At 39.1% G+C, this 24,424-nt stretch overlaps 1 protein-coding gene across 3 annotated transcripts in view; it reads left to right on the top strand.

The window, feature by feature from the left end:
- TNNI3K (TNNI3 interacting kinase) overlaps positions 1–24,424 on the top strand; it is a 94,467-nt gene that overhangs the window by 6,530 nt on the left and 63,513 nt on the right. For all 3 annotated transcript variants that reach the window (XM_059822081.1, XM_059822080.1, XM_059822082.1), the window contains exons 3-8: positions 43–128; positions 2,275–2,372; positions 5,854–5,964; positions 14,694–14,792; positions 16,270–16,408; positions 24,222–24,366. In XM_059822081.1, the coding sequence (XP_059678064.1) occupies positions 43–128; positions 2,275–2,372; positions 5,854–5,964; positions 14,694–14,792; positions 16,270–16,408; positions 24,222–24,366 (678 nt within the window). The remainder of the gene's footprint in view (positions 1–42; positions 129–2,274; positions 2,373–5,853; positions 5,965–14,693; positions 14,793–16,269; positions 16,409–24,221; positions 24,367–24,424) is intronic.

Below are 24,424 nucleotides of genomic sequence, written 5' to 3' on the forward strand. Positions count from 1 at the left end.
ACTGTGCTAAAGGATGAAAACAGTAATCATCTCTTTTTTCAGCTCTGATGAAGCCTTCTGCAAAGTCAATTTAAATTACCGCACAGAAAATGGGCTCTCTCTTCTTCATTTATGTTGCATATGTGGGGGTACGTATTTGAAATATCATGTTCTTTTAACATTTTATTTACATGGCTGCTGATTTGTTCTGACTAATAACTGTCAGGAATATTATCTTTTCAGTTAATTTCTTTCTGTGTTGTCCTTGTTGACAGTTGTGTAAGCATCTATAAACTTTACTCTAAACTCTGTTGCCAAGGGGGCTGAATCAAGTTACACTGAACCCCGTTATGGCTGATTCTCCAGTCCAAGAAAAGTTTTGGTTGATAATGTAGCATGTTTTACTACAGGTGTTCAACTAATTCAAAATTACTTGCTATATGAGTTAGTCAATCCATACTCATCGTGTAGCATTGCTGTACGTTTCTGAATTCTGTACATGGTATAGACTTCAGGATAGGGACTTAGTTTTAGCAATACTTTGCCCTTCATACAACATCTATTTTTCTAGTATAATGAAAATACCTGTGTTTTATTTCATAGTGATTAAAAGAAGAATAACTCAAATACTTTAGCAAAAAGTGTCAGCTGACAGGATTTTTGCAGGTACCAAATCAGAGTACACAAGAAAAGAGGGTAAGATGTCTTCTGAGATGATCATAACAACACACTAATTGCGGAATTCTCCACTCCGATCCACATTCCTGCTCTGTTATCCACGTAGTGACTGAGTCATTAGTTCATGCACACACTTTACACTTATACAATTTTCAGCAGAAATGAGCTAAGAGAGGCAAAGAGAATTTTACCCTAAGGTTTCAGCTCTGCCAACTACTTAATAATAACATGTATGAATAATTTGCTCAATCTTAGATGCTACCATGAAGGAGGACCTGATCCTGCACTGCTGAAAACCAAGTGGATCTCTACTCTCAATTTCAGAATGTGCAAGATCACATCCTAAGATGACATCAGTACCTAGTAACATTAGAGCAATTGGTGGGATTGCAGAGAGGAAGTTTAAGAAAACATACAATGTTAGTTAATTAGGTATGGTGTGTGAACACTTGAAGGACATTGTCCTTCTATATCAGAAACAGTGTGGCCACAGGAGTAGGGAGGGGATCGTGCCCCTGTACTCGGCACTGGTGAGGCCGCACCTCGAATGCTGTGTTCAGTGTTGGGCCCCTCACTCCAAGAAGGACATTGAGGTGCTGGAGCGTGTCCAGAGAAGGGCGACGGAGCTGGTGAGGGGTCTGGAGCACAAGTCTGATGGGGAGCGGCTGAGGGAGCTGGGGTTGTTCAGTCTGGAGAAGAGGAGGCTGAGGGGAGACCTCATCGCTCTCTACAACTCCCTGAAAGGGGGTTGTGGGGAGGTGGGTGCTGGTCTCTTCTCCCAAGTGACTAGTGACAGGACTAGAGGAAATGGCCACAAGTTGCACCAGGGGAGATTCAGACTGGATATTAGGAAAAGCTTCTTCACTGAAAGGGTTGTCAGACATTGGAAGAGGCTGCCCAGGGAAGTGGTGGAGTCACCATCGCTGGAGGTGTTCAAGGAAGGTGTGGACGTGGCACTGCAGGACATGGTTTAGTGGGCATGGTGGGGTTAGTTGATGGTTGGACTTGATGATCTGACAGGTCTTTTCCAACTTTAATGATTCTGTGATTCTGTCCTTGATTACTGTCATAAGTATTCAGAAGGCAGATACATTTTTGAGATCATCACTGTGGATGAGAAAGGTAGGAGTAAAGCTACTCGCCCATGCTGACATCCTGACATTCATTAGCATCCTTCAAAGTGACTGTCCCTGTAATAATGTGTAGAGGGGGAGAGCAGCGCTTCTGTTCTGAAAGGACAAAAAAGTTAAAAGTCTGAGAAACCAGAGATTCTGGAAGCATCTGCTAGTTTATAGAGTTCTTTGCAGCATGGTCTGGATGTTAAAAGAGGAGTTTGCTTCTTTAGAAGTTCAACTATACTTAACAAATTCTTATTAAAGTATGAACAACCAGTGAGCCAGTACACGGCCAGGTCTGCAACTGTCCAAATGGATAAGGAGATGGTGCCTAATTCCATTTTGAGCCTTCACAACTTCACAAGATATATTTTATGACTTGCCTCAGATCAGCAGATGAGCTATCTATTTCTCTTGGCTTTCAAACTCACACAGAAGTTGCTTACTTGTTCTGCATGTTCTTTTCTGTAAATGCCTTTGTTTTCTAATTTTCATCCTAAAGGTAACAAATCACATATTAGAACTCTTATGCTAAAAGGACTGCGCCCGTCCAGATTAACAAGAAATGGATTTACAGCTCTGCACTTGGCAGCTTATAAGGTAAATTATTTTGAATAGAACTGATGAAAAGAAATCAGAACTGAGCAGCTTATTTGTCTGAACTATCTAGTTGAACTCTCTAGTTGCGAGTTCTGGTGAAAATACAAATTTCACATTTACAGTGCATAAGAAAATCACCTAGAAAGAGCCCATGCACAGGAAATCAGCATGTGCTTCTGCAGTGTCATCCACAAGGATATGATATAGCTTTAGAAATATTGATTAAATCATGCAGTGCAACTCAAGGTAGAGGAATGTTCTTTTCATTATTATAGCTATTAATAGAAACACTCGCAAAGGACTTTATTTTACAACTTCTTTCTTTTTTCTTCTTTTTTGTTGTTCCTCCTCAAGTTCCACATTCAGCTTCAATACTAGTTTTCTTCACTGTTATATTTATCTTTTAAGACTCAACAATGACCGTAGCAAGGGATAAAGTGGACAAAGCCAGCATTTTCCTAAAGAATTGTTATGATTCTTATTTTGAGGTGTAGCATCTTAGAAATGTAATCCATGTATAGACTAGCCCCAAAAGCACTTAGCTTTTTAGAGAGAACTCAGATCAAATTCAGGAGTTTATATCCTACAGTGTAATGTTTAATCCTTATATGTCCCATAGGTGCCACAAGACCATAACAGCCTCTTTCTTCTGCAAAGCTCTCATGGCAGATACCATTCTGATTTGCTGCATGTTCAAAGCTGATAGAAGGTTAAGTAGGTTGGCACCTGTGTGCCACTCTTGATCCATAAGTGGTGTTCCTCACTCTGTTGCAAGAGGACACAGATGTGGTAGATGGTCTTTAATCCAAATACCCAATTCCAAATACAGCAGGAATCATCACAGTCACAGTCATTCTCCTCCAAAATCTCACCTGTGGAAGAAGAGATGGTTTGCCTTCTATTATGTAATAATCTGATAATTATAGTATTTGCCCAGAGAGAAGACCACAGTCTTGGAGAGAACCCAAACTCATATTGCCAATCAGCAGGCTATGGCTGTCCTGGAGTGAGCATGCAATCAGCTTCCCCATGGAAATGAACGGGAGGGTCATTAGAACAGGGAGAGTGAAGGGAAAACCTAATATAGGTTGAGTCATGACAGTATAGCCTGGGACACGTGGCACACAGTCATGAGGATTATTTGTGCGAGGAAGACACTGAACCCCCAATGTAGCAATGTTTTAGCTATTGTAGAGGGGAGTAGGAGTAGAAAGAAAGAAGAGATGCAAGCAGCAGCTTTTGTAATTTTGTCTGAAGATGGGAAGAAAGACACCGCCCTATTTCCAATGTTTGCTATGGACAAGCTAGGCCAATTCCCTGCTCCAAAGGCTGGATTTCGTGAATCCCACCACTGGAACTCTGAACTTGCCCCAGGTGTGTGTAGAGAGGTGGTCATTAAATAGGCTGAAGACTCAATCATGGAGCCATATACCTAAAAGTTTTGATGCTGTGGATGTTGTGGATGCCTTATGCTCTGCAGCTCCATGGCTTAACTCTTTATATTTGCACCATAAGCTACCTCTCCTAGTTACTATAATACGAGCGCTTGCTATATCTTGTATTATGTCTTGTAATTCCTGTGTTAGTTTAATTTTACAACCACTGGTACCAATTAGATATGTAAGCTATAAAATGATGGCAATAATCAAATCTTATACATCATGGGATGAAGTGATGGTTTACAGCAATCGTAAAAGAAACTTTCCCCCATGCGCAATGTTGCATAATTAGCCAATTGCCTAGAAGAGTTTCTCTGCCTTTCTTCAATGTCAATGTCAGTGAATGGTTTCCAATTAATAATTTAGTTGAAAAAAATTCCTTCATTTAATAGGAGTTTTATAACAGATTTCTGGGATGTTCTCATTACTTGGGAATAGTTTTCATTTTGCTATCAAATCTTGTTTTGTCTGTTTTCACTGCACTGTAAAATTTATAAATGTCTCGTATCCACTTAGGCAAAAAACTGTATCAGCAACTTATTTAATCACTCAAGTCATGTGATACAATATCCAATATATTTTCCAGGTTGCGCAAAGCTAAGCAAACTAGTGTGAATTTTGGGATGTAAAATAAAATGCAATGTAACATTTCTCCCATAAGTGACATTTTAAGACTTCGAGATTTACCATGAGTTACCCAATGACAGCTTGTGTTGTATTATAGTTCTTTTCTAAGTAAAATATAAAGGAGCCTAGAGATTCCTCAGAAACAATAAAGCAATGTATATTGAGACAGGGCAACTTCTTGTGGAACTCCTTAACTACTTCTCGTCTATAATCTGAATATTTTGTGGCATCTCATAATAGTGAACTGGACTGAGTCACTAATTAGAACAGAACGTTTCAAGATACTTCAAACTCAGCCTGTCTTCCCAGGCTGCATAATATCCAAACCATTATGCAACCAAGTACCATGCTTCAGGGTATAAAACTACTTGATAGGAAAAGTGACATAAACTTCTACTGTCCATTATTATCAAAGAAAAATTCCTTATATTTCCTGAAAATAGGAAAACCGTTTCAGTATGAACAAATGTTATGCTTTCACAGACATATTTTAACTGTTGCTTCTCTGGCATAGATTCATTCTTGCCCTTCTTTTAGTGTCTTCTCTGAAGAGGTGGAGAGCAATGAGGAAGTTTGGAGCCTTTAGCATCACTTGCCCCTGTGTTGTGTGCATTTCTTCTTAGGAAACAATGAAAATTAATTGGAGAAGGCTCAACTCTGGGCTGGATGATGGAAGGCACATCTCCAAGAAGTGAAAATTATGATAGCTCTAGTTGGTGCAGTGAGAACAAGTGATGGTGGGAAAGATGGCCTGGTTTCTCCTGCGAGTTCTGCCACTGCCCCCGAACAACTCATTTCACTTCTCTGTGTTTAATTTCACTATTTGTAAAGGAGAATTTATTAATGGTCATATTGCCTGAGCATTATGACTCTCGATGTGTTTCTCAACTTTATTTTTATTACTATCATTTGATAGTGGCCATTGCTGTTATACCTGGAAGAAGTCATAGCAAAAATTGTGTATATAACAGGAAAGATGTGAAACAATATGAAAAATAAGCTCACAGTTCAGAATTTGGCATGCATGCTATATATTCATCCTGGGAACTCCTCAGGTGCCCTTCTTCTATGTTAGGTACTGTAGTGTTTTGACATTTAACCAGTTTGTGTGAGCATTTAATAATGGCTTGGAGACTGAGACATCTTTAAAGACATCATAAAATCAGAATAGAGACTGTTTTTAAAGAGGCAGGCTTTCGTATAGCAAAAGAGGCTTCTGGTGCCCAGGACAAAGCTTCCCTCCACTCCGTTCCCTGCACACTCGTGCTCCTGGGGTCATGGTCAGTCCCTTTTCTTGAAATGCAGCGGTGTAATAGCTGAGGAGGCCTAGACATACACAGCTCTCTTTGGCTCCCTCCCTGTGATTGTTCGAGCTGTGTCCCAGAAATAACATGTTTTAAATGCGTCCCTTTCAGGACAATGCAGAACTGTTAACAGCGCTGCTGCATGGTGGAGCTGACATTCAGCAAGTCGGGTATGGAGCTTTGACAGCCCTTCACATTGCCACAATCGCCGGTCATCATAAGGTAGGCTTCTCCTTGTCTGTGCAGGAAATAAGTGTGCATAAGTGAGTGCTAATATTAGCAGGTCATTTTATTTTAGATTGATGCCTTTCAAAACAAAACTCAGAACTGGCTTAGTACAGCTCAACTTTATTTAATTTTTTGTACATTTTGGGAAAACCACAACTGTGCATATATTTTTACATTGAACAAGCATCCAGAAAGGACATAGATCTGTTTGTACATCTCTTGCCTTTATATAAATGTCTTTAAAGTCTTGGCAATAAATGGCATCGTTGTTTTCTAAATATCAGAAGTGGTAACCAATAGATACATGATGAAACACACTCACTCACGCATGTCAGGATTTCTGGACCTGGATATGGAGCGAGGCTTCCAAATACTGTCTTTCTGAGTGTGAAGGAAGCACAGTGAAAGAGTTTTATTCCCTCTTCTAGGTGTCACGGGCCCTGCTTCACCGCTCTGTGATTTTCACTTCAGAAAGGGACAGAGGTTCTCAGTTTGGAGCTGTTTTATACTTCGGGTTAGTGCAGAGAAAACTGTTGTCAGGGTAAGACTAGCATCAATCTCAAACTTCCATATTGATTAGTCTCCTATGGGCTGGAGACTTATCACTATGGGGAGTAGAGGAAGGAAGCGAGGGATGAGATTCCCTAGATACCTATAATCAGGCCCTTCCCTTTCTAGACACGCTGTCAGTCGTGAATCTGTTTTCTTGTCATTTACCACCTCAGTTCAGTCATTTCACACATCATCTCATTTCTGTCACCCTGGCAACAGCTCACTCAGTGTAATTTATTTATTTTTTTAATCTCTTAAAGTACTGGGTGTGCAAAATTACCTTGGTGATGAAGGGTTTATGACTGTAAACGTACTCATTAATTCAGGTACTTCGTTTTTTATCTCCTTCGGGTCCATTAAGAAAGCAAAGATTTTGTCCTCTGCTTGACTGAAAGTTTTAACTTATACAGCGTGCTGGACTAATTTATGGAGACAGAAACCTCGAAATTCTTTAGAGAGAGATAATCAGCAAGGAATGCAAGAAAAAACAACTAAGTACAAAGGAGGAATTATAGATGATATTAATACTTACCTTTAAGCTGTGAATTCGGTTGTGCATCTTAGACTTAAAAATTCACTCCTCTCTGTACTCCTCTGCGCATTGGGGTTTCAAGTAATGTTTAAAATGTCTGGGCCTTGTCCTGCAGATGTCAAAGGAAGGCCTGCTATTTCTCTCACGTCTTTAGCTCCTGCTGAGATTATTGAAAAATGAGGGTGCTCAGAATCCAACAAGGATAAGACCATTAACATGATAAGAAATAACTTATTGTTTTGAGAAGCCCCTTATTTCTTCCTTGGGAATGATCAGATCTTTTTCAGAAGTATTCTCCATAAATGCAGCAGGACTCTGTATTTGGTTCACCTGCTGGTCTGGGGACTGAAGATTTGTAGTCCAAGTGCAGGCTTTTTCTTTCCTTCTTTACATACCTTTGAAATTTTCAGTCAGCTGAGAATCTCCTCTGCTAGATTAAATAGCTTATTTTGTCCGCAATTTCATTAATATTCTTGGAAATACAGAATAATTTTTTCAACCCCCCTAAAAATAGAATAAATTTAAGAAAGAGAAAAAAGATTTTTTGTCATCTCCCTAACTCCAATAAGATAAATAATTATTTATAACGTTAAATAACTAAATAGCAGAGGTGTACACATCAGTCTATGCAACATAGTCTTTTACTATGGAAGAGGACTGACTATGTTTAAGAGACAGATAGAGAGAACTGGGGAAAAAATTGCTTTGTTCCTCATTTCCCTGAGGAGTCAGTCTATGGCTTTTGCTCCATCACCACACCTGAAACCACTAGAGTGATCGGTTCTCTGAAATTAGGATACTGAAGGCTGTCAACATCAATTAGATGTTCCAACTCATTTGAGCCATTGTGGTGTATAAATATTTCATCTGCTCTATGATTTAGTGCCATATTTTACTTCACCAAAACTATGCTGTTTGCTTATTTTATCTATTAATGGAAATTGCAATTCTCAATGAGAAGAATGAAAAATTAATGAAAAATTACAAAATAAGCTGATGACCATACCAGAAACATCACCGAATAAAGTTAATAAATCTCTCGAGTCTGCTCTTTTGAAGAGGTTAAATGTTTCCAGCCCAGGTAGGTCATCGCTAAATAAATAATGCATGTGCCTCATACACATTTATGTGTTGTCCAGTATTACCATGCTGGAAAACCAGTATCATTGCCTATTTCATTTTGTAAATTAAAGTTGTCATTCTGAGATTACAACATCTATGGATGTGTGAACTGGCCTGAGGGTTGCAGGCGGGATGAACCAGTGCTACTTAATTTTTGCAACCTGCACACCTGAGACTGAAGTGTGAATGTGTTTGTAGCAAGGATCTTTTGAGGAAAAAGGAGTTAGTCCCATCTTATAGATTCTCTACAGTAATAAATCCCTTTTCATTTACAAGTCATATGTTACATCAGCATGTTTGTCACCTCCTGTCTTCACTGGAATTTTACTAGTAATAGGAGTATGTTCAAATGATTTAAGAAGCCTTGAAAAATTAAATTTATGTGAGCCTATTTAAATGGTTCACAAAGTCTCCATTTTCTTCTTTCATTCCCTGCATTTTATGCTAATGCTGCATCTTCCTAGCCCTTTGTTTTACCTGACACCAATTTCTCAGACCTTTTCAGAATCATTCTAGAACCAGGAATGCAGAAATGGTATTCACATGGCATCAATATACGAGACTACACAAGCTGCAAGATAATGGTGAATCAAAGATCCTCTGAGTTTGCCTGTCTGAGGATCCAAGCAGTGACAAAGAGGGCTGGAACTCACGAGTTTTTAATTCAATAGCTATTTTTAATAGCTACCGACAAACTGTCCAAATTGAATAAAGCGAAGGAAGCCTTTTACAGCCCACGAATGGGAGCACGAGGTGTTTGGTAAACACAAGTGAAAAAGCATTGAGTTGTGGCTCAGTAAAGCAGCTTACACTACCCTGAAGAGCTAACTTGTCTGCAAACTGTGACAAACCTTGACAACACTGTGGTCTGGTTGTGCTTTCTCCCCAAGAATGTCCTGTGCAGAAAATTTATGTGTGACCCATTTTTAAGCTAGAAGAAGTCAAAATAAATGCAACATTTTTAAACTATGGTATTGTTAAATTTACAGCGATCTCTTCGCCCAGAACAGTTATCTTTTAGTAGCAAAAGCAATCCTGAGGAGAGCTTTATATTTCAAGACACCAGTACCTGCATCTTTCATTAATGATTTATCTGTGACCTGTGTTTCATCTGATTGAAACAGCTAAGAGAAAAGAACCTGCAAAAGCTTATTGCTGGTCTGATGTCTGTCCTCACGTCTTACAGAAGAGCATATATTAAATATTTCAGTAGACTTTTTCCTAAGAAAGACAATTAATTGTACATTCATCAGCAAGTTGTATTTAAAACATTCAGAACCCTCTTTAGCAGTTTCTTCATTCAGTCTGATAGAGTTTGTTCTAAAATTCTTACAGATACATGGAGAATTAGGAGTTGTAATAAATTAATGCAAAGACACTTTGCAGGACATGGCTGCTCATATCTACATTTGCTAAATTGGAGGGAATTAGGCAAATGCTTGCCACTAATCATATTTTAATTTTAATAGCTTAATTGATAAAGGAACTCTGAAAATCATGATAGATTCTTTAGATATTTTAGTGTAAGTCTGTACAGAGGCTAGCACTGGTGTAAAGGCCTTGATTGTTGAAGTTGTCTTCTCATTTAAATTTTACCTGCTAAAAAGTCAATAATCATTGATTTTATTTTCTTAGAGGATTTCTTATCCCTTGCCTTTGTCCAAAAGACAAAGGCCTTATATAGTCTGTCTTATGTTTTATTTTGTTGACTCCTTCTGACCTTCAGAGTGGCTTAATTAATTGTCTTTGAAGTTAACATAATTGACTTGAATGTTCAAAAAGCTTCTGAATCAACCTTTCATAAGAGAATTTTAAGAAAAATTACAAGGTAAATTAGATGCAAAGTATCATTTTGAATTAAAAATTGGTTATGTGAGGAAAAGGGGAGCAGTTGTTTCCCTCATTCTACGGGCTGTGCCTCTGTGAACCCAGCCCGGGAAGCTGCCGGCCGCCTTTGCGGCCAGACCGCCCAGCTGGCTCAAGTTGAGCCTGCTGTTGACCAGGGTCCCGAGGTCCTTTCCAGCAGAGCTGCTCCCCGGCCAGGCTGTGACAGTAGAGGATTTTGTGTTTGTCGTTGCTGAACTTCGTATGGCTCGTGTTGGTCCATTCCTCCGGCTGTCTGGGTCTCTCTGGATGGCAGCCCCACCCTCAAGTGTACTGAGGACATAATTTGATGTTCTCTGCTAACATGACAAGAGTGCACTCCACTGCTGCCTCCAGGACCATTGCTAAAGCTATTAAACAGGACAGGTCCCAGTATAGACCCCTGTAGTACTCAACATGATACCAGCCTTGAGGTAGAGTACAACTTTTTTAACTCCTACGCTCCAACCCCCATCAACTAACAACTTTTTCACCTGCCGAGTTTTGCACCCATCCAGACCATAAGGTCTCAGCTTTGCTACAAGAATATTCAGGAGACAGTGTTGAAAATCATGCTGAAGTCAAAGTAAATGGTATCCACTGTTCTCCCCTCACCCAAAAATCCGGTCATTTTATCATAGAGGACAATCAGGTTGGTCAGGCAAGACTTACCCTTGGTAAATCTGTGCTGACTGTACCCAGTGACATTGAGGCACTGAGAGGTTAAAGATCTCTCCTCCCCTCTCCTCTCCACTCCTCCCCTCTCCTCCCCTCTCCTTTCCCCTTGCCTTGCCTTGCCTTGCCTTGCCTTGCCTTGCCTTGCCTTGCCTTGCCTTGCCTTCCCTTCCCTTACCTTACCTTCCCTTCCCTCTGGGTTATGATGTTGACTACAGACCTTAGCTGATCATTGCAGTTTTCAGTTCTGTTGACCCCTTGCAACACTCAATGCAGTCAGCAAGAGCTGCTTTCTCTGCAGCTTGAAAATTTCCCGTAGGTTAGGAGCTGCACCTTTAGACATAGTCTGTCTATAAATAAAAGGATAAAAGTCTTTTTTTGGTCTTTCTATAAGAACTTAAAGCTCTTTTTGCATCAGAAGTTTTCCCCTTACTTTCGAAGTAATTTTATCCTCACACATCACTCCAGCACACCCACCTACTTGTAACGCCTGTGACAACCTTCAGTGTTTTCTAAGATTCCATTCGTCTTTCTTAGAAAGATAACTTGTCTGTGAAACTATCAAGATTGTCTCTGTACCCCTCTTGTCATTTACAGTTGAGTGGAGTTTGCTTAATATGACTCACAAAATTCTTTTTATCAGGACATCACAAAGTAGCTAGCATGGTTGCCATTTCTACAGCCTGCAAAGATGTGTCAAAATTCATCCAGTTTTATGTTTATCAGCAGAGGTGGATCCACATTGCTCAACACAGTTTCTTCATCTTGAAGATACACCTTGAAGCTTGTAGATGAATCTACACTTTGAATTCCAGCTTCCAAAGAGACTACGGAGAATTGGAGTTGTGGTCACATCCCTGAGTGTGTTACAGCCTCACAGTTGCATGCCTAAATGAAAACCAAACCTATCCAAAGAAGTTTCAACCAAATTCTTGTACAAGCTACAGGTCCAGACATCTCTTTTCAGAGCCAACAGTTACGACATCAATTTTATGATAGTAGTTTGCTGAAAAATGTCTAAGATGAATCGCTCGAAAGTCACCAAGCCATTAAATCAGACACTAACTGGCTCTGTGTTCCCCACCTCTGGACCAGCAAGCTATTAGTATACTGAAAAGTGTCTGGACATGGGATGCACAATGGGGGGCTGTTACTGAGCTGTTCTTCAGCTGATATAAGGGTAGGCAGATCTCAGGGGATCTTTCATAAGATTTTTTAATGGAGTCAAGCTCTTCTTTGAGATCCAGAGCAAAAGGATGCACAGCAAAAGGATGTCAATGCACATGAGATTTAGCAAGGGAAATTCTGGGCGGGGGGATCACGGTGAGAGTGATGCAGTACTGAAAGCTTTCTAGAGAGGATGCAGAACCTCCATCCTTGGGAATAATCAAAATTCAACTCGACAAGGCCCTGAGCAACCTGATCTTTGAAATTAGTCCTTGCTTTGGTCAGGAGGGTGGACTAGACACCTTTGGAGGACCCTTCCAACCCAAATGTTACTATGATTCCTTGTCTCTATTTCTTTCAAGTGTGAGCTTTACTTTCCCTGCGGACTCACCAGCTGGAAGGCAGCTTTGCAGAAATGGACCTAGGAGTTCTGGTTGACAACAAGTTGAATATGAATTAGCAGTGTGCCCTTGCAGTAAAAGACATCCCGAGCTGCATTAGGAAGAGTACTGCCAGGAGGTTGAGGGAGGTGATTATTCCCCCCTGCTCAGTACTGGTGAGGCGGCACCTGGAGTACTGTGCCCAGTGTTGGGTTCCCAGAGAAGAGAGACACGGACATACCGGAGTGAGTCCAGCAAAGGACTATGAAGATGGTTCGTGGATTGGAGCATCTGACATATGAGGAGAAGCTGGCAGAGCTGGGATTGTTCAGCCTGGAGCAGAGAAGGCTCTGCTGGGATGTTATCAATGTGTCCAAATACCTCGGGGGGGGGGGGGGGGGGGAGTAAAGAAGAGGGAGCCAGAGTCTTCTCAGAGATGCCCAGTGACAGGATGGATGGCAATGGGCACAAACTGACATCCAGAAAATGCCATTTAAATGGAAGAAAAGGCTTTTTTACTGTGAAGGTGCTCAAACACTGGAACAGGCTTCCAGGGAGGTTGTGGAGTCTCCACCCTTAGAGACTGGACACTGTTCAAAACCTGACTGGAGATGGCCCTGAGACACCTGCTCTAGGAGCTGCTGCTTTATGTGGGGGCATGGGACTGGACAATCTCCACAGCTCCCTTCCAACCTCAATGGTTATGTGATTCTGTATCATCCGTGGAGTCTGGCTATGGCTGCTTGGGATGCTGTTCATCACCAGGATTGCCTTCATTCAGAAGTCCTCTCACTCCTGCCAGCTCTCACCTTCTCCCTTGCCACGTGCTTGGAACTCACCTGTCTCTGGAGCATCACCACAGCAGCCAAAGACAAGTGTCAGCATTAGTGGGGCTTCTTTGTGATCTAACTCACAGAGAACGCTCACTGCTTTTCCCACGCACATCAGAATTGCATCTGTCCCTGCCTAGCATGCTCCCAGGATACTTCTAGCTTCTGGAAAATAATATCAGGCACAGACAGCCATCATTTCCCATCATTTGCACTCAGAGAGGTGCTGAAGAATAGGAACACAGCAATCCTCACCTCCTCCAGCCTGTCTTCAACAGAAGGGCTTAGTCCTTGCAACACTTAGGTGCCTCCTGTAATGTGCTGGAGCTGTTGAAGCCTTTGGGTTCTGAAGAGACAGAATTGGCCCTGCAGCACTGCTTGCAGGGGGGACTTACAGCTGATATGATAGCAAAATTGTTAAAACTAATGGTAAATAGACACACTTGAATATGGACCTTACACAGAAAATGTATTCAGGCAGTCACATGGGAAAAAAATTTATTTCAGTTTGAATTGTGTAAAGAAATAATCCCTGTATACTAATGTTGCTTGGTAACAGGTTTTCATTCTCTGAGTACTTGAGAATGACATGGATTCAAATGACTGGCCCCATTGTTGCATGTGTGAAATGATTTGGTGGTCTCAGCTTAGATAACGGTTGACAGAAATGTGTGTCATCGCAGCTAGCATTAATTGGCATCATCGGTGGAAGTCTCAGTGAGGAGGTACAGGTATAAATAGCGTAACATCAAAACTGGCCATTTCCCCTTGTCATTTCTTCTGATTGCCAGGGAGGTGTTTCCCAGTTGTGCACTGTACTGTGGGTGATTCACGGTCCAGCATCTTTCATCATCATCAGACTCAAAAATTAGCATTCATCAAAATGATATGTAGAACTACTCAAATAATCCATGGCACAAGCCCCTTAGCATGCATAAAGGCTCCCTTGTGCTTCAAAAAAATTAGCAGCCCGTAGACTTCAATGTATAATCCAAAGTGGTTTCATTCAGACTTCTATATTGACAGTTACTCAGAAAGCAAATGTTTGATAATTCATAACTGTCCAGGAAAACATTGGCCTCCTGAAAGACCAAAAATGTGGAAATTTGAAAGAAAACACTTAGGGGTATTTACTGACGCCAAAGGGCTATTATCTTCTAAAATACAAAGAAATCTTTACACACTGAGGGAATTATGCTTGAGGATTTACCTTCACACATTTATGTTTAAAAGGATCTTTCATTTTGGGGGCTTTTTTACTTGTAAAAACTCTGATATGTTTACTGCTCTTTGTTCATAATGGTTAAAAGAAAATTAAAGGTTATTCTGAGAAACTCCAGATAGTAATTTCTGTGCCTTTTACTTCATAAATCAGTCTTTGTACTGGCAAACACGTTTTCAGGCTTATTTATAACGCATCAGTGACATTCAGTGTTCAGTTAAAGTACTGTAAGTTAATCACTTTTACATGTTGTACGCAGTTCTTCACCGTTATAGCTTGCTTGTTTGGGGCTTTTTGCTTTTTTTTAAACTGGTAATGTAAGGTTTTGAAATCTTGTTTTACTAGCTGACCACATATACATTCTGTTTGTTTCCTTCTAGGCTGTTGATATTCTTTTGCAGCATGGAGCTTATGTGAATGTTCAGGATGCAATTTTTTTCACCCCTTTGCACATTGCTGCATATTATGGCCATGAACAGGTAACTAAATGGGGGAATTTCAGAAAGCTGAGAAGTGGAACACTGAGGCAACTATAGGTTTAGTGTTAGGTATTTTTACTTTACATTCCAGAGGGTCCTACCATGGAAAGGTCTCACATACTGAAGTTACACTTCTAAGTCAATCTCTGGTTGCTCTAAGAGTCTGAATATCAACAGGAAATTTCTACACTTTAATCTTCTGTGCTAGACCCCAGCAAAAATTGGTATCTTCCCCTCTAGACCTCTTGAAACAAATTATTGTCTCGCTAGCTTTGATAACCTATAAACAGACTTGGAGCCAGAGGCATATTTCAGTTGATGTTTATTCATCCCATATCTCAGAGATTGCATAAGGAATGTGAGTAAGCTTTCTTAAACCTCTCCAAGGAAGTGAACATCACTTCCCAGTAATAATTAAATGGGAATTCTATTAGTTTTCCTTGGACTTGAAAAGCTATATTGTGGCCGCTTCTAAGTTAACGGAAAAAATTATCATTCTGCGAACAGGATTTTCCATGAGGTACTGTGCACATGTCAAGTCCAACTGCTTGCTTCATCCACACAGATCACAGACTTATTGAAACATAATCTGAAGTTCTGACCAACGCTGGCATCGAACCTCCCAAGTCTCTCGCTTTTACTGAAGTGTAATTGGCGCCTGGTTAGTCTAGCAGTCCACCCTGAACAGGCCTTTGATGTGAAATGTAATAACGGGTCTATTTTGGCTTACGCAAGTCATTCCCTATACATGGCTTTGGCTAAAAGCATGTATTCTGGGATATTTTCAAGTTTCAAAGGATGACCTCTAGGTAGAGTGCATTTGTCATTTCAGTGACGTTACTTCAAGCCCATTGAGGAGTTGTTGTAGGAAAAGCTTTTGAAATAAACAGAGTCCAGATGCACAGATGATTGAAAATGCTCTACTTCTGTGGCTGAGTGACAGCAAGGGTGTGAACCATGGATGTGTTCCTGAGATCCTTCTTTCCATATATATGAGCCTCATCATCCAGTAACATTAAGAAACTCCTGTCGTGTTGGGCTGAGAGATTAGTTTGCTTATTTGCCATAAGCCACTTCTGAACAAATAGCCACAGTCTTGTGAAATTATGCTAAAAGCGCATATGGTGCTCTGGTGATGAGAGACCGTTCAGAAAGGAAGCTAAGGCTCTGACATTTGTGGACTTCGAGGGCATTTGTTTTATTATGCTGACTGGCCAGTTAAACAAGTACATGTGTCTTGTGTTTAGCCCTTTACCATACATAATACTTTAGAGAATGAATGACCACTTGCTTTTGAGAATTTTAATGTTTTTATAGATATGTAACTTAAAAATGAGTTTTCTATTGACTCTCCTCTCCCTGTTTCAACTTTAAAGAGCTGTCCACATATATTATTACCCAATACAATATTGTATCTGATTTTATAAAAAGATTTATTTTCATATGATATTTTAATTAGCCTTGATGAAATATTTAGGTAACCCACCTTTTACTGAAGTTCGGAGCTGATGTGAATGCAAGTGGTGAAGTTGGAGACAGGCCTCTCCATTTGGCTTCTGCCAAAGGCTTTCTCAACATTACAAAGCTCTTGATGGAAGAGGGAAGCAAAGCTGATGGTAAGAAAAGATATTTTAAAAAACAACTTTAACACTGTATTTTATAAACAGAGTCAAGCCTTGAATCTTGAATTTAGCTTCCCAACATATACTCTGTGTGTGTTTGTGTATAATCTTTGGGCAACTGAAACAAAAAAATAGCAGTTGGAGAGTTTTCTTTACTTCTTAAGGATGCTTGGTTTGTCATCTCACTTCCGTTCTGTTTCCATTAATAAGTTAGAGGTGAAAAACGGCAGCAGAAGACAAAATTAAGATTAATATACAGAGGTAGCTTACTACTGAGACACTTATCCAGTCAGAGAACACGCGGCTGTGTGGTAGGTATCTCCAATCAAAATTACTTCAATGCATGGTGAACTCCTAGTGAATGAGATACAGATGAAGAATTTAAAGTCAAAATTATACAGCAAGTAATTTAAAATAATTCAGATGAGAAATTGCAAATGGTTCACAAGCAATTCCACAGAAAATGGAACCTTCTAAGCACATGCTTCATTATGCTACACAAGCTTCATACGCTTCATTGTGGGACATCTTCTGTAAGAGAAAGTGTGTGTGAGAGATACATAACGGGTTGGACAGGTACAAAAGTCTATTAGCATGCTTTTGGTGTTCTATGAAAGTTAGGAATCTGTGCATTCTTTTTACAGGTGATCTCACACTGATGCCAGGAAGACTACAACATTACAGTTCAGTGCTGCATACTTTGCATGTGCTGCAATTTGAAATATTTTCCACTGTAATTAGTATTAGCATGCAACTAGTAGTACTGCTGAATTCTTATGCTCACTCTTTTTTTCCCTCTCCGTATGCTGTTTCAGCAATGTAGAAGGCACAAAACATGCCACGCTCCTGCCTTACTTTTCCATTGCTGTGACATTTGCATCATGGGCATGTGCATACACACTTGTGGCCACATCCTACAAAGTCTTATAAATGTTAAAGCTTAGAGGTCAAATTTTGCGCATATTAAGAATATTAATGCAGAGAGTCTTACATACTAAACAACATTAAAATTATTTGGAAATTAATTTCTTATCCTCAGAGTAAGAGAAAGAAAAGTTTTTTGAAAAGGAACAGTGCATTACTTGCAAAAGTACTGCTCTTTAATACATCTTTGGACTACATCATTTCTCTTGTTAACTTATAGCCACAATACACAAGGTAAAATCTTGGTCCACTTGAAGTCTATGGCAAAACTTCGATTAACTTAATTTTAATGGTCTTAGGATTTTGCCTAGGGATATCACAATTTGATCTTGGAAAAGCAGAACTGGAAAAACAAGAAACAAACAAACAAAAAAAGCATTTGCTGCAAGAATCCTGCGTGTTATAGAAAGAACAAGAAGTTATCAAAATTCTTCAGTTGCTGATTCCCGATGTAGTATCCTATACGATGTCTGGTTCCAGTCTATGCACACAGCTATTCATGAATTAAAAACAACAGAGCATAACAGGGAAAGGTTAAAAAGGGATGCTGTACAGCCACATTTGAAAAGCATGTTAAATTGCCGGGCTCAGTTCTTTCCTGATCTCACCTGGTCCAAGACCCCCCTGACGCCTCTTAGCTGACTTCAGGAGAGGACAGTCACGTGGTCATTTTGCACAAGTTGTGTGTTTTCAAGCCTACAGTCTTCAGTGCAGACTCTGTAAAGCACTCTAATTCCTTAACAATTGTTAAAGCAGGGACAAGAGCCCATGAGGCTTCTTCCTTACTCACTATGCCCAGTAGTGCCAAAAGCAGCATCATTCATGTACCCCTGTTCCTACTCTGCTAGTGGCACTAGGACACGGTTTCTCCCCAGTTTCCTCTTCTTTGCTAGATTTTAACGGCATAAATTTACCATATTCTCTGTGAGTCTTGCCTGCAGTACACACATCCTACTTGCGCAGTAAAAAAAGTGTGGAGGGAAACAGCATGACTCAGATTTGTAGGCACTTTTTTCAATAGTGAGCTCTTGATGTTTCAGTCGCGATATGTGTGCACTGAACTGATATGATTATAATAAAGAGGGGGAAAGAAGACACCTTCACGCACCATAACAAGGCAGTGGGAGGTTCACTATCAGTTAGATAGTTTATTCCAAAAGGAAAAGAATCTGGAACACTGTCTCAGATTCTTTTCTTTAAAATCAGTATCTTCAGCACTGGAAAAAGAAAAAGGAGACTGAAAGCGAGAAGTCTTCTGCTCACAAAGCAGCACACTTTGAAACTTGGTATAAATATAGCAGCAGAGGAACAACTCTTAAATGCCTAGGAATGAAAGTAATTGGTGAAATAACCTGAAGAAATTTTGGCAGTGTTCTGTGCAGACCAGTAATTGGTGTCATAGACTTGAACTATTTCTTTTAACGCAACCTGACTGACTTGTTGATCAGCTCTGGGGCCATGGCAACTGAAGAGAAACAGTGACCACTGAATCAGACTGAAAAGGTCAGAACGCTGCTGAAATATAGCAACATTTGCATTCTAGCTAGAGCCGAAGTTCTTCTTCACCCCAACCACAATATATAAGAAAAATCTATAGAAGAAATGTACTGCCCACGTATATATCATCACAAATGTTCATATTTTACACATGCACGTATATAAAACCAAGTTACAAAGTTACAAAACCATGTCACAAGTACAGTTGGTTCTCCAGATACTAATCTCATAATTTGTTTTAACATACACACTGTAGGGAAAGACTAAGTAAATTCTGTGTATTTTCAGAAATCACATAAGGTCTTTCAAGCACATTTCTGGAGGTATTGATCAGATTCCTTTAAGCTCCAAATTCATTTTGAGATCATTAATATATCTCAAAGACCAGCATGCCGTTAAAAGCTGCTGTCACTTAAAGTGCCTTACGTATCTTGAGATTTTTTCAAACTGATTTAGTATGGAATTTCTCATTCCTGTTTTTATTTTTAGCAACGTTTTTTCCTTCTTTCTTTTTTCACGCCTTCCAAACCCCTAGAGATTTTTTGCATTACTGAGTCAATATGATCACTACCAATTCACATTATTTATTCTGTCAGGAAATTCAGTTTTATGTTTTAGAATGTCCAAATGGTAGGATGTAGCAATAATTGGGGTACAAAGTATCACTTCCTAATTTTTGATTCATTCTTGTAACCTGGTAGATTTTTTTCTAGGATAATTGTAATAAACAAGACAAAGAGAAGGGTTTTTTTCTTAAAGTAAATTAGAAAATGAAGTTCATTACAACAAGAAACCATCAGTATTCCTAAACAGCCATTCTCTTTCCTCATTTCATCAGACTGAACTCCTTTTGTCTCCTTCTTCCTTTTCTTGTAGCTTCACTACACTCACATCCACACCTGACTTTTCTCTATATAGTTTCTAAGAATGAATATTCAGCAGCATGTTAGATCCAGATGACTCGCTGGTTTTAGCAGTGGGCTGGGTATGGTCTTGACCTTGAGAGGTGTCTTGTTGAGCTGCTGAGCCCTTTAGGTAATCAGAAGGGTACATGTTTGGGTCTGAGGAGGGCTGACTTCGGAACCAAGGTCCAAGTCATCTAATTATTTGTTGTTTCTCAGTTTCATCTGCCACTTACATGAAGGAGGATAAACTTGATTATTGAAAACAAAGAGCTGTGGTTTTCACCTGTTGTTGTGTTATCAGCTGGCCTGATTGTATGGCCACACTTCTGCTGGTGTCCCAGCACTCCAGCAGAAAAAGGAATGGGCGAATGAAGGGTGGGCTTTTTTTAAAAATTACTGGTAATTTAGAATTATCAGTATGTTCCACTCTTTCTTATGTGCCATTTCTTGGAAATCAGGGAGGGCCTGGAAACAGTTGCTTCTCAAATGCTTGGATGTAGAAGTAGGACTTCTAATGTAGATGTTTGCATGACTTCAAAAACGGTTCCTTTCAAAATGAAAGAAAAAGTTCATATTTTAAAAACTGTTTTATAGCCTGATGGGGAAGCTAAGAAACAGAGTATCTACAAACTTAGAGAACTAGTTGGTGGCCGGGAAACAAGCATTTCCTTTGTTTCGCATAAGCTAAATGCTAATTTTTATTATTCTTCAAACTGGTGGTCCCGGATATTTCTTTCAGGGACCACATGATATAAAATATATTCTTTGTCTTTATAACTCCTATAGTCTTTTAATAAAATTTGTCTGCTTTCAGGACTACTGAGCTACTTAGAGTTGCAGCTTGTCTTTTTCCAAGTATCTTTGAAAATCACTATCACCTCTGCCAAATACAATCAATTTTAAATTTAAAACCAGAGTTTGATATTAAAAATCCAGGCACATTCAATCAAGTTTCTCTGAATATTAAACAGTTATCACTCATTGGGACTTGGGCAATTTCCCTTATTTTTTTAAAACAGACTTACACTGTCTTTTTTCATCCTTTTACTTACAGAAATGGTTTCACATGTTACTTTCTACTGAAGTAATGTCTCAGCCCTATAAAAAATTTCTACAGTACTCCATTTTATTCCACACAAGAACTTCACATTTGCTCGTTTTTACTGTTTACTTGTAAGGCAACCTGAATTTTCAGTCTCTGACTGCCATGACAGTTGTACTATCTAGCCTTGATTTAATACAAAAATACTTTAAAATCTCAATTTGAAGAACTCTCCTGTACTCTTCTGTAGTAATTCCTGAATCAATATGATGTATTTTTTTGCCATAACTCTCTTCTAAAGTGTATTTGACTAATTTCATTTTGTTTTGACTCTGAACTTCTTCTTAAGACAATATTCCAGTTTACCTGTTGTGTTTCATTTAGAAATCAAAAAGCTATCAATTAAAACAAAAACCATCATCCCATGTTGTAGTTATATATACTTCCAGAGGCAAAGGAAATGGCTTGCAAGTGTTTGACATCATTTCCAACTGCATAAACAAAGAAGATACATGTTTCTTTCCTTGCTCCACCTTACACCTTGTTGTGTTGTAGAAGCTCGTGGCCCTGAGACGCCTGATGTCCTTCAAGCCATTCTGTGGGTACATATTCTAAAACGCTGACATTTATTATTATAAAACTTTGACATTTATTCCCTTCTTATTTATTGCACTTCAGAATGAATCTGTGTCTGGTACTATATCATAATAAAAAATAAAGGCTAACATGTCACATGAATCTATGAAGTGAAGAATTGTTTTAGAACAGAGAAATAAAACAGTTTACTTTTCTTTACTCCTTTAAATATAAGACTGCTTGGAAGGTTAGTGGGGGTGGTTAATGAAATTTGCAGGCCACAAGCTTAATATTAGTTACAGGAATTCCTTTTTTTTCTTTTTTTTTGGCCTGAAACAGGATTCATCTTTGGAACTGTCACTAGACATCAGTGAAGGTACAAGTTCAGCTCATTTTAAAGGACTGCCCGTTTCTGTGAGCATTCAGCTTTACTTCAGAAAGGTTTTAAGAGAGGGATTTATTTTCATTTTCATTGTTCCTGTACTCACAGAAAACCAAAAGAAGACAGAACCTCAAAGGTTTACCCTTTGTCCCAAGGAGGCTCAGCTATAGGAAAGAATTGTTCCTGAGAGATGTTTGTCAAAGTTGTGTTTAAAACCTGTGTAGTACAGGGGTTCAGACACCTCTGATGGACAGATTATTCCTTAGTAGTCTATTAATTTCTTGTAAACTGTCTCAAAGATCTGGTGCTAAACTGAATTGAGACCTAAATGTTGTACAAAGTAGACTGGATTTGTCAATTCTATCAGCTATGGTGTCAACCAGTTACGATTGTTCTATCTTTAAACATAGAAAGAAATGCATTAAGAATCACAGAAATACATGCTCTCTTTTAAAACTGAATAAAGATCTTTTTCGGATAGTAAAAACAGTATTTGTATGTCTCTGTACCAATGGAGAACTCTGCCTAGAACCTTGTCCAACCTCTCCTTGCTTCCTTCTAGCTAGATAAAGAAAGAGATGTATAAGCTATATCCATACCCATTTCAGGCATGCCTAAGAAGGTTCCCAGGTGCTGGAATGCAATTGCCTATCCTGTAAACAGGCAGAAGGCTCCCTGGCATGGATGTGGTCCAGGATAACTGGCAGTCTCAAACAATTCCCAGCTGTGGGTCAAGGATCTTCCAGGGACAGCTCCCCACTAGACAGATTGCATGCAACTGCCTTTAAAATAGTTTGATAGTATCAGCAGATATCAGCAGCTCTGCGATCTTGGCCTCAATGCCAGCAATGTTCCCAGTCATATTTATGTTATTCGTACACATGCAGCCATAGTCTCACACTGTTCACTTGATAATAACTATTCTCAAGAATTGTTGGGTTTATGTTGTTCTATTACTGGATCATTTTAAAAAACAAGTTCATGATAAAAAGTGTGTAATATTAGTGTTTGCCATACTAAAACAGCAGTCAAAATTAGATAGTTTCAGAAATATGAATCTGCTTCTGCATGCTAACTGAAACAACATTTTGATGTAACAGATCACTTACTGATAGGTTTCCAAGTGCTTTGCTGAACTGGGACCCAAATCTTCAAGAAAGAACCTTGGTCTTACTGAAAGCCAATTGAATCAACGAATTTTTTTTAATTCCCTTGTTGCTTGCTAATACTGTCTATCCTACAACAACCCTACTATCTCTCCCAAAATGACCGAGAATATGAGCTAGCCAGGAGTTTAAGAAATCACATCAAATTCAAATCCTTAATGCATATATTCTTATTTGAGAGGTATTTAGAATGAATTAGTTTGTTTTCTTTTGCTTTTAATCTCATGCTGTTTGTGTTGATTAAAGCAACTGGTTTTGCAGGTAGAAGGATACAAGAATTGGTCTTCAGAAATTTAGCAAAAAATACTTTTATTGGATATATTTTCATAAGTTGTGTGCAACGTGCACAATGCATGATTTTGTGACATAAAGCACTGGAAGGGCAAATCTCTTACACAGAACAAGACCTTCGTATCGCACATTGTATGTTTCCTGTGGGAAATTATATTGAACCAACAGAGATAAATACCATTCCTGCCCAACAATAACACGCTATGTCTCTAATTTAGCTCATTCTTTTACATAGTTTCATGTTATGCCAAAGAAGACTCCCATCCTCTTAAATATATGAAGCACATGCATAAACATCCTTGCATGTGTAAAGAAACATTAAGCAAAATGAAAACACTGGTAATGCAGAAATTTGAATGAATTCTCATCTTCCTTTCTTGTCTTTTATGTATTTCTATTTTAATAGTGACTATGAAAAATATATCCTTATTGTCTCTCTCTTATTTTGTTTAAATTTCTTTTTTCACTGTGTAACTATATCAAGAATTCTTGGTTCTCCTACTCAAGGAAGCTAACATAAACCTTAAAACCAGCTGGATTTTCCTCTCCTAAGAGCAACAATGAAGTATGTTTCTTCCTAGTATTTGTAATTAATAACTATTGTTCCATGCATTTGGAATAACTCAGTGGATTGCTTTCTTACGTATAGTAACTACATATCTTACTTTTGCTTCACCCTGTAATACACTGACAGCAATTGTTCTTTCTAAGGATCATTTATAACTTGTGATTCATTCATGGAAAGCTACACAAAACATTCAATACTTCTGCTACTGAACAAAAGCAATTATATCCAAAGCCCAAAAAATTGTCGTGACAGTGTACTACAGATGACACTGAGTAATGTAGTTTTGATATATGAAAGCTCATAGAAATTTCGATTTTAAAGAAATAGGACCATAAATGTTTTAGCAGGAGATTTCATAAGGTATATGCACAACACATAAAGCATTACTACATATCCAAAACAAGCGATGTTAAGTACAAAATACTTTCTTTGGTCTCTTTCTGGGTCAAATGGCAGTGAATGCTCAGGACAATGAAGATCACGTTCCTCTGCACTTCTGCTGTCGATTTGGCCACCATGAAATTGTAAAGTTCTTACTCCAGAGCAGCTTTGAAGTTCAGCCCCATGTGGTGAATATCTATGGAGACACACCGCTGCATCTGTGAGTCACATGGAGAAGCCCTGTTTTACATGCTTTGCACCTAATTAGAAAGCTGGTA

The sequence above is a fragment of the Gavia stellata genome, chromosome 10 (assembly GCF_030936135.1).
Source record: "Gavia stellata isolate bGavSte3 chromosome 10, bGavSte3.hap2, whole genome shotgun sequence".
NCBI lineage: Eukaryota > Metazoa > Chordata > Aves > Gaviiformes > Gaviidae > Gavia > Gavia stellata.